Source organism: Cupressus sempervirens, chromosome 8 (genome assembly GCF_028749045.1).
Source record: "Cupressus sempervirens isolate cs-2001-9-10 chromosome 8, ASM2874904v1, whole genome shotgun sequence".
In the NCBI taxonomy this organism is placed as follows: Eukaryota; Viridiplantae; Streptophyta; class Pinopsida; order Cupressales; family Cupressaceae; genus Cupressus; species Cupressus sempervirens.
In genome coordinates this window covers 259,921,011-259,932,292 of record NC_143125.1, presented here as the reverse complement: position 1 = coordinate 259,932,292, position 11,282 = coordinate 259,921,011, and the positions used below count along the sequence as shown (strand labels likewise).

Here is an 11,282-nt window from a genome sequence, read left to right as displayed (position 1 = left end):
TGTAGAAGAATCTCAGAAAGGAATTTTTGTGTTTAAAGACTTTAATAACACCTTTTTAACTTCAATTTTAAAAAATAGTGCCAAGGATTCCTTTGGGGATTTCTGACCAATTGCCCTCTACAGTACTACATACAAAGTTATAGCTAAGGTGATTACAAATAGATTGAAAATAGTCTTGTCAATAATCATTTCAGGGGAGCAAAGTGATTTTGCTCCAAGTAGATTCATCTACAAAGGGATTATTATGGTGCATGAAGCTATTGACTCTCTAAAATTGGCTAGAGAAATGGGAATGATGATTAGGCTAAGTATCAAGAAAGCATATGATAATGTAAATCGAGCCTTCCTTCTCTAAGTTCTTAATAGGTTTGGTTTTGCTTCTATTTGGTGTAATTGGATATGTAGTTGTATTTCTACACCAAGGCTCTCTATATTGATCAATGGTAGCCCACAAGGTTTCTTTGAGACTACCATTGGTATTAGACAAGGGACCCTCTCTCCCCTTATCTTTTTATTATCATGGCAGAGGTATTGGGGCAGTTAATAAAAAATGTAAATTTGAATAAAGTGTGGAAAAACTTAACTATAGCCGGGGGTCTCAATCCAATTACACACTTGTAGTTTGTGGATGATACCTTTTTGATGGGGAAAGCTTCTATTTCGGAATCAAGGAGTATTAAATCACTTTTGGAGAATTATAGAAAAGTGTTAGGATGGTTCATTAATTGGACAAAATCTGAAATCTTTTTTTTATACCCCTATCCCCACCCAATAGCATATTAGTAGAATTTTAGGTATGAAGTAGGGCTCTTTCCCTAATAAAGATCTTGGGATCCCTCTTTTCAATGGAGCTGATAGAGCCAATAGATGAAAAGATTTGATAGATGCATGTGTTAAAAGATTAGATAGCTAGAAAGGGAAATGGTTAACATATGGTGGCAAACTTTTACTATTACAATCAGTTATCTTGGCTATTCCTATCTTTGCAATGAGTTGCCTAAAGATTCCCTTAAAAGTGCTGAGATATATTGAACAAAGGATGAGGAAATTTGTTTGGAATGGGGTGCAAGAGGAGGAGAAGATTCCACTTATAGCATGGGATAGGATTTGTAATCCAAAGAAGTAAGGTGGAGCAGGCCTTAGAAAATGATACTTGGTAAACAAAGCACTTGAAGCCAAATTGATGTGAAATATGTATGCTAACCCTTCTCAATTGTGGGTGCAGATTCTACAGGGCAAATATCTAGATTCTATGGAGGCATCTAGAATTTTAATGGTTAGAAACCCACAAATAGGGAATGGCAAAATGGCCTCCTTTTGGGATGACTCTTGGAATGGAGCACCAGTTCTCACAGACTCTGATGAGGTTCCAAGAGTGAAAGATACATTTGTAAGACCTTGGGGGGAGGGGGTAAAGTTGTTGATTACATGGAAAGAAAGGAATCTCTTGTAGGCTCTTACTAGGGATGGAAAGATTGGACTCCATTGGGACTAACAAAATATCAGAATAGAATAATGCAATGGATTTTCAACAATAGGTGTGTGATTTATAGGGAGAAAAATGATAAGATCATATGGTGTGCTACAAAAAGTGGGGCTTACTCAGCAAAAGTGGGTTATCAGATGTTAAGTAGAGCATAATGTATAGAAGAATGGCCTTCAAACTATGCTGAGATAAGGATTGTTTGCAAAAGGCAGGGGCCTTTGCTTGGTTAGAAATTCAAGGAAGGATCTTAACTTGTGAAAGAAGAAAGAAATATAGATTCATTGAACTGACTCGATGTATTTTATGTCAGAAGGAGGAGGAAGACACAAATCATTTATTAGTCCAATGTCAATTTGTAGCGAAGTGCTGGCAGAATTTGAGATAACATCTAAATTGGTTTAGTCCATTTCCAAACAAGCTATGGCCTTTGTTCCAGGGATGGCCAAAAGACTTCAAAATCTTTACCTTTTCAGAATTATGGATAATAAGTCCTTGAATAGTGATATGGGAGGTGTGGAAAGAGAGAAGCAATCAGATTTTTCAAGACAAGATGGAATCCGTGGATAGAGTTTAGGATAGAATTCATAGAACAATAGGTGAAACCCTATAAGTTATCACATCTCAAGGACAAGTTAACAAGATTTTTTTCTTCTCAGGACCGCTTGATTCAAAGATATTGGCCAGAGATTAGAATCAATTGGTTTATAGATGGAAACAAGAGAGTGGACAAAAAATTAAGAAAGGAGAATGCCTTATGGAAATCGCTAGATAAAGACTGGATTAAAATTAATTTTGATGAAGCTTCTAAAGGAAAATTAGGAGTTTTAGGAGCAGGGGCAATTGCAAGAATGGCTAATGGAGAAACCTCAATTATAGGAGCAATAAGGTTGTCAGATCGAACTAACAATGTAGCAGAAGAACAAGCAACTCTTTTAGCAAAAGTGAAGGTGAATAATATTCATTTGGAGGGTGACTCAGAAATAATTGTTAATATGCTAAAATTAAGGAAATTGTGCAGTTGGTTTTTACAAAGTCAAATAGAGAAAATAATTGTATTGTTGGATAGCTTTACCAACTTTAAAATTAGTCACACCTCTAGGAAACTGATAAATTAGCAAATTATGCAATATCGCTACCCAATATAGGCGATATAATGATGGATAAATTTAGTGATTGTCCTAGTAAGGAGTAATGACAGAATGTTAACATCACCCTTTTAAGAAGGTGGGAGGTGCGCTGACAGAATGCAATGATGTGATTCATTAAATATTGATGTCGAAAAGTACTTGCTGAGGTTTTTGATGACAAAACAACTCAACGAGGAATTAATGACGAGTGATGGTTGAAGTGTGTGAAGGGTAGAGTTAAGTGCAAGTCACTTTGAATGTATTTATCATTGGCAAAGTGAATGGAGTAAAGACTGTAAGGCTTTGAAGTGAAGAAACAATAAAAACTAGAAGCTACATTCTTTGTCAACTCAGATAGACAGATGAAGGCATTCAAAGGACCAACAATATGGGAAAGGGTGAAAGGGTTAATAAAAATAAAGACAAAGGAGATGATTTCGACAGTGTTAGGGGTGATTGGAGACCGATTCCAAAAAAGAGCAATAAAAAGGTGCACAAACTTGGATGTGATCTCAATCTACTTAGTGTGGGGTCTGGAGTTGAATAAAAGCACTTACGAGGTGGAATCAGTGGTGTGTGCTTTGTTTGTTGATGATATGCTAGATGGGTTGGGGTCAATCATGGAGTGGTCGATCCTTGGAATAGGGCAAGATATCAACGAGTGTTTTGTTGATGAAGATGATGCTTGTCATTTTGGATATGTGCCCTTCTTGCGTTGGAAGGCATAGGCTGACAAACCATTAATGTATAGGAAAGTTGAGGAGGAGTGGTTGAGGGTTGTAAGAGAATTGGGGCAAGTGGAATGAGCAAAGAATGCAGTTTGTGTTGCGCCTTGAAGAAATGTCCCTCAATGTTGAAGAAGTAGTGCTGGCTCCTTGTTCGGTTCGGGTGGTGATTAAGATTGGTGGTTTAGTGATAGATGAAAAATAGTTTTGGTGGGCTTCAACATGGAGGAGGTGCAAAATGGCATGATTTTGGAGTTTTGATGCTATCGAGTGAACAAGTGGAGAAAGGGCAAAATCAATGGACAACAAAGCAATAGAGCTTGAATTTTGTGAAAACATAGGAGCTCATAGGGTATTTTCTTTTATGCATCAATGGATAATGTAAAGACTTTTAAACTTTTAATTGTTAGTATGTAGAACAAATAATTAGCTTATAGGGGATTATAAGCAAGTTTGGGGAAGAAAGTAATGTAGGGATGTAGAGATATAAGGTTAGATGATAGATAAAACTGACCTTGATGTAATGTTTTTACTTTTAAATTAATACAAAATCCTATTAATGATTTGCACCAATTTTTTTATTATGAACATTTCAAATCATATCCTATGATCTATCTTTAATTTTAATAATAAACAATAAATATGATCTAAAATATTGATAATTAAAAATTAATATGCAATAATTCAAAAAAGCATTTCAATATAATCATGAGTCGTGAAAATTTGCTTACTTGACAACGTCGATATCATAACAGCTAGATAAGAAAAACCAAAAAATTGAATAAATGGGAAAAGCTTTCTCCCTCCCTAACAGTTATAGGGTAACGAAGGCCAAGGCTGCTAAAACCCTAGGACACAGCTTAAACCCTGCCGATATGCTTCTCATCCAAATCAGAAATCTTAACTTCTGATCTTTTTGCAGCTCTCTGAAGACAAGATGAGGCCGTTTTTTCTCGTTAATGCCTTAAAACGGTAAGATTTAATAAAAGCCAAAAGCATATAAAAACAAAGAACTCGGAAAAACGATCAGCTTATTTCCACTTGTTATCGGTCGTAATAATTTTTCCTTTGCAGGCTTGGAGTGCAGGGGTTGAGTAGGTCAGTTTGCCAGCAAAGAAACCCGTATGATGAGAGCAGAGTAGTTTTTTCTTTGTTTTTCAGAACATTTTCGTCAGCAGAATCAGCTTCCGTTGAGAATACGGAGGAGCCATTGAAGGAATCACGCGGTAAAAGTTCTCCGAAGGGTTTATACTGGAAGATCTCCGATGCTGCGAGAGATTCAGCGGAATCGATACTTGACAAGTGGGTAAATGATGGGAACAAGTTGGATAGAAGTGACATGCAGGGCCTTGTGCGCGGCCTTCGTCACTATGGCAAAAACAGTAAAGCTTTGAAGGTGCGCGAAGTTTAAACGAAACATATCATAAATGTTATCAGTTTAATGCTTCTGGCGTATTTTTCTCAAGACTCCAAAAAATATCCAGCACTCTGTTTCCTAGTTTAAGCAAGTATTTATTTATATATTTGTTTTTATATTCCCTCGTAGAGATCAAAGCAGGTTACATTACAAAGCCAAACGGCTGAAACAAGCTGCTAAATCCCACATTTCATGAAAGGGTGCCATCAACTTTCACCTTTAACCTTCACTTTAAACTTCCTTAAGTTGATACATCATTACATCACCGATGTTAGGTAGCGTTATTGCATAATTTGCTAACTTATCGGCTTCCTGGTTTACTTCTCGATTGGTGTGACTAATGATAAAGTTGGTAAAGCTATCTAGCATTACTACAATTTTTTCAACTTGACTCTATAAAAACCAACACTGCGATCTTCTATTTTTAGCATATTGACTATGATTTCTGAATCCCTCTCCAGATGAATATTTTTCACTTTCAGCTTCGCTCCTAATTGCACAGCTAAGAGAGCTTCCTGTGCTTCTGCTACATTATTAGTCCCATTCGGCAACCTTTTTGCCGCTATAGCTAATACTTCACCGTTGGCCATTCTAGCAATCACCCCTATTCCGACACTCTTGGATTCCCTTTAGAAGCTCCATCGAAATTAATTTTCACCCAATCTTTGTCATGCTGTTCCCATTTGATATTCTCCCTTAAATTTTTTTCCTTTCTCCTACTTCCATCTGCAGACCAATTAATTCTAACTTCTGGCCAATGTCTTTGAATCACATGATCCCAAGAAGAGAACATACTATTGTTTTGCCCCCGAGAAGTAATAACTTGCTATGTTTCGATAATGGATTCGTGAATTCGATCCCAAACTCTATCAATAGATTCCATCCTATTTTGAAATATTCTCCTATTCCTCTCCTTCTAAACTTCCCATACTACTATTGAGGGGCTTATAGTCCATAATTTCAAAAATGTGGATTTATTGACGTCTCTTGGCCATTCTTGAAATAGATTCCACAACTTATTTGGAGTGGACACGACCAGTTGAGATGAAGTTATAGATTTTGCCAACATTTATCTACAAACCCACATTGGACTAATAGATGATCAGCATCTTCCTCCCCCTTCTGACATAAAATACATCTTGTTGGCCTGATGAATACATATTTCTTTCTCCTTTCTCAAGTTAAAATCCTTCCTTGGATTGCTAACCAAGCGAATGCCCCCGCCTTTTGCAAGCAGTCCTTGTCCTAGCATAATGTTGAAGGCCATGCTTCTTTGCATTCAACTTTGTTTAACATTTGATATCCCACTTTAGTTGAATAAGCCCCACTTTTGGCTGCACAACATATAATCCTATCCTCTTTCTCCTAAAAACCCACACACTTGTCCCTACAAATTCTCTGCATTACTCTATTATGTTCTACAGTAAGCCCCAACAGTGTCCAATCTTTCCAATCCCAATAAGATCCTACAATGTATTCCTTTTTTCCATATAATCATCAACTTTACTCCCCCAAGCTCTGACAACTATTTCCTTCACACCAACAACCTCCTTTGACTCTGCAAGAACAAGACCGCCATTCCATGAATCATCCCAAAAGGAAGCCAAATTACCATTCCCTATCTGCCATGACAGATGATCTGTTATAACCTGTCTACATTCCAGAATAAAATTCTAGACAACAAATCCTTTTGGTGGATTCTTGACTGTCAAGATTCTAGAAGCCTCCCTAGAATCTAGATATTTGACCTGTAGAATCTGCACCCACAATTGAGAAGGGTTAGCGTACATCTCCCACACCATTTTTGCTCCAAGTGCTTTGTTTACCAAATGCCATTTCCTAAGACCCATTCCCCCATGCTTCTTTGGACCATAGATCCTGTCGCAAGCTATAAGTGGAATCTTTTCTTCCTCCTAATCCCCATTCCAAACGAACTTCCTCATTCTTTGTTCAGTATATCTTAACACTTTTAAGGGAATCTTAAGGCAAATCATTGCGAAAACTAGAATAGCCGAAATATTTGATTGAAGCAATAAGATTCTACCCGGGTAAGTTAACCATTTCCCTTTCCAACTATCCAATCTTTTGATACATGCATCAATCAGATCTTTCCATAGATTGACCCTATTAGCTCCATTGATAAGAGGAATCCCAAGATATTTATTAGGTAGAGAGCCCTGTTTCATATCTAATAATCTACTAATATGCTCTTTGGTTGGGAGAGGGGTGTTAAAAAAAAGAGCTCAGATGTAGTTCAATTGATGAACTATCCAAATGCCTCACTGTACTTTTCCAAGACTAATTTAATGCCCCTTGCTTCTTGAACAAAAGCCTCTCCCATCAAAAAGGTATCATCCACAAATTGCAAGTGTGTGATTGGGTCACGTCCTCTGGCTATGGTTAAACCTTTCCACAATCTATTCTACTTTCCCTGTTTAATAGACCGCCCTAAGGCCTCTGCCGTAATTATAAAAAGAGAGGGAGAAAGGGGATCCCCTTGTCTGATACCAGTAGTAGTCACAAAAAAACCTTGTGGACTCCTGTTGATCAATATTGAAATCCTTGGTGTAGAGATACTACTACTAATCCATTTACACCATTTCGAACCAAACCCGAACCTTTGAAGGATATGAAGTAAAAAGGCTTTGTTTACATTGTCATAGGCTTTCTTGATATCCAATTTGATCATCATTCCCATTTCTCTAGACAATTTCAAAGAGTGAATGGCTTCATGTACAACTATTATCCGTTCATGGATAGATCTACCCAGAGCAAACCTTTTCAGTCTGTTTGCAATAACCTTGGTTATAACTTTGTATATAGTATTACAAAGGGCAATTGGTCTAAAGTCCTCGAAGGATTGCTTTGCACCTTTTTTTTGGAATCAAAGATAAGAAAGTATTATTAAAGTCTTTAAACACAAAACCACCCTTCCGAGATTCCTCCACCACCTCTCACAGGTCCTTGCCAATCACCCTCCATGTTTTTTGATAAAACATTGCTGGGAACCCGTCCGACCTTGGGGATTTATCACTACCCATACTAAACACAACCTTTTTAACCATCTCCATCGAAATAGGTTTCATTAACATACCGTTTTGAGCTTCACTAATAACTGTGGGAATTCCTTCCAACAAACCTCATTCTCATTCTGTTCCATACTGATTTTGGCAAAGATATCTGAGAAGAAGCCTACAACTTCCTTATTGATAGCATCTGTCTCCTCCAGCAACCTACCTTGTTTGTCCTTAATAGTAAAGATCTTGTTGAGAACTCTTCTCCCTTTTACTGAGTTGTGAAAAAACTTTGTGTTTCTATCTCCCTCTCTAAGCCAAAGCTCACGGGATTTTTGTCTTCCAAAACATTCTTCTCTTTGCAGGACCTCCTTATACTTTTTGATCAAACTTGCCTTGAGATTATAAAGTGATTCATCCATTCCTCCTTTCATAACGACATCATTGACATCTGCCAGTTCTGACTCAACTTTCCTTTTTTTTATCAAAAATATTTTTGAAAACCACTCTTTTCTAGATTTTAAGTTGACCCTTTATGAATTGAAGTTTTTTGAAGAAGATGAAGGCTAAGTTTCTTGATCTTGTTGGTGCATTACACCACCAATTATGAATTAAATCTACAAATCCCTCTTCCCTTAGCCAGAATTTTTCGAATTTGAATGGAGCCCTCACCGGAGAAGAATCATCCTAGACTTTAAGACAAATAGGAAAATGATTTGAACCACTTAAGGGCATGACCTCTGCTTGGCATAACCATTTAGTTTCATTCCAATCCCCCCCAAGTAAAAATCTATCTATCCTTTCAGCAATATTTGTAAAACCTTTATGGCGGTTAGTCCATGTGAATTTTACCCATTATTTGAATCCACATCCTATAGGCCATTTACACATACAAAGTCTGCAAATTCCAAGTGACTAAGACCGAGGCATTCTTTCCCTCCTAGTTTTTCTAGGGGTGATAAAATCGCATCAAAGTCACCACCTAAACCTAAAAGAAACAAACTTTGATTAACAGTATTGAACTTATCAGTCAGAGTTGCCCATACCTGTGCTTTCAACTCTCGCTTACAAGGTCCATACACATTGAAAGCAAAGAAGCCTAGTTTAAGCCGAAAGGAATGTACTTTAACCATCTGCCAATTAGTCCATGTGAAGATTACCATTATTTAAATCCACATCCGGTAGACCATTTACACATACAAAGTCTATTCCAAGTGACTAAGACTGAGGCATTCTTTCCCTCCTAATTTTTCCAGGTGGTAAAATTGCATCGAAGTCACCACCTAAAAGAAACAGACTTTGATTAACAGTATTGAACTTATTGGTCAGAGTTTCCCACACCCATGCTTTCAACTCTTGCTTTTAAGGCCCATACACATTGAAAGCAAAGAAGTCTAGTTTAAGCTGAAAGGAATGTACTTAACCATCTACTAATTAGTGTTTGAATTCACCAGCTGCACACTCACAGAGGCTTCCTTCCATAAGATACACAGGCCTCCTGATGCACCATCTGCCTCCACAAATAAACTACCCCACATCCTAAACTTTTTAGCAAAAGATTGTAAACTTTCCCCCCTTAATTTAGTCTCTTGAAGAAAGATCGAGTCTGGTTGGGTTTGATCAAGGCCTTGTTTGAGCAAATGCCTTTTGCAGCCTCTGACATTCCACGAAAGGGTCTTCATTGCTTCCGGGAAGAGGTATAGCCTCTTCGCGATCTCAGCAGTTTAGACTGGTCTGCTGCATTACCAGCTATAGCTAATTTAAATTTTGTGGACTTTGGACCTCTCTTCCTCTTCTCTGTACCATTTAGTTTCTGAATTTGTGAAGGGATTTGGGAGATGGCTCTATTTTGTTCTATATCTACTTTGTCTTCCATTCCATATTCACCTTGATCATTATCCTCCTCATGAGAGAAGTAATCTGATTCAGATACTAAACTGTCTTCCCCACTGTTTCTAATACTCTGCGTGGCCGATTCCAGGTTTCTAATAGGTGAGATTTAGATGTCTTTAAAACCTGCAGGAGATTCCTCCCTGTTCCGTTTAGGGGTTGAGGCATTGCTTATCGAAGTTTCCGATCCTGATTTAAGATCTGGTTTCTGTCCTCTATCCTCTTGAATACCTTCTAAGCTGGGTAGGTTTTGATCAGCTTCCTCCACTGTATCAGGCACAAAACCAGTCACCGTTATGCATTCAAGATTTCCATCTAAGAGATTCTATTTAATCCTTCCCTTTTACCCAAACTAAAAGGAGTTTCCATTACCACTTGCGTTGAACCTTGGGGATTATCTGTCTCCATCCAGTTCTGCTGTTGGCTTCTGCTTATTCCGATTCCCTCCTCACTTGAAACCTCCAAAATGCACCTGTTTGAAATCATTTCCTCTTCATATGAGATAGACCAGAGAGGTATAATTGCCTTTTATTCCTCGATGCCTTTGACAATATTCACACAGAAGTTTTCATCCAAGCCTTTTCCTTTTCTGCTATAATTACCTTTGCTAAAATCATCTTCCGCACAATCCACTTCCAGTTTGAGCCTCCATTCCCCTAAATCTATGCTTAGCATTACGAAATCTAGTATTACATAGCAATCATGCATTTTAACTAGTATTCTTGTTTACTGGTAAAAATGATTCGAATCTACCTTCTCCTTAGACCCATAGAGAGATCCAAAACACTCTCCTAGTTTCCTAAGAGTATCTTCATCCTTGAACTCCCATGGCAAATTTTTTAGGTTTATCCATACCATTACATCCTTAACCTCTTCTAAGTCTGGGTTGAAATTAGGACACCAATCGCAAATATAAACACCTCTTCCATCTATCATATAAGGCCCTCCTTTAAAGATATCATCCTTTACTGATTTTGAGGGGCAGATGATCATCAAAAACTTGTTTGAGATTTTGTCCCCTATTTTGGTCCATCCGTGCCTGCATTTTGTTACAACCAGCCATGGCCCTAACCATTTCATAAAGAAAGCTTGATTTCTTAATCTGCTTACTTATTCGATCCAAGCATGATTATTAATGACTAAAGTAGTGCCTCTCTGAATATCTTTAAAACTTGATTCAATACCTATCTTTTCCTCCGGGGCTGTTCTCTCTCCTCGATGGGTCAAGTTAGGCTGCTCTTTCTTTCGCTAGAATTTCTGTTCTATATTTTTAAATTTGAAGTTGTGAGGCACTGGGTAAATGTAACGGCTTTGTATTCCGCCATTCCTGCCGAGCTTTCCTTCCCTTCCATACCCGCCAAAACTCGACACACTTGAAGTGCTTGCCTTTGGGGCATTTTTGCTCGTCCTTCCTGGTAGTCTGAAACTAGGATCGAAAGACCCCCATCTCTGCCTTCTGGCCCCTCCCGCATCTCGACCCCAAGGCATTCTCCATGTCTCATTTTGAGCATTTGTAAAGGGCTTTCTTCACGACTGATAGATGGGGTTCCTCCATGGCACTTGGAAACTGCCATTTGTTCTTCTTTCTCCACCCTGAACTCTGTAACTGAACCTTCTTCCCAA

The 11,282-nt window shown here is 38.0% G+C and overlaps 1 protein-coding gene across 1 annotated transcript in view; it reads left to right on the top strand.

Moving 5' to 3' along the window:
• The first annotated feature begins 4,150 nt into the window (after positions 1-4,150).
• Positions 4,151-11,282, top strand: part of LOC149542453 (pentatricopeptide repeat-containing protein At5g27460-like) — a 32,717-nt gene continuing 25,585 nt past the window's right edge. The window contains exons 1-2 of the mRNA XM_089797397.1: positions 4,151-4,310; positions 4,413-4,734. Coding sequence (XP_089653523.1) covers positions 4,276-4,310; positions 4,413-4,734 — 357 coding nt within the window. The 5' untranslated portion in view covers positions 4,151-4,275. The remainder of the gene's footprint in view (positions 4,311-4,412; positions 4,735-11,282) is intronic.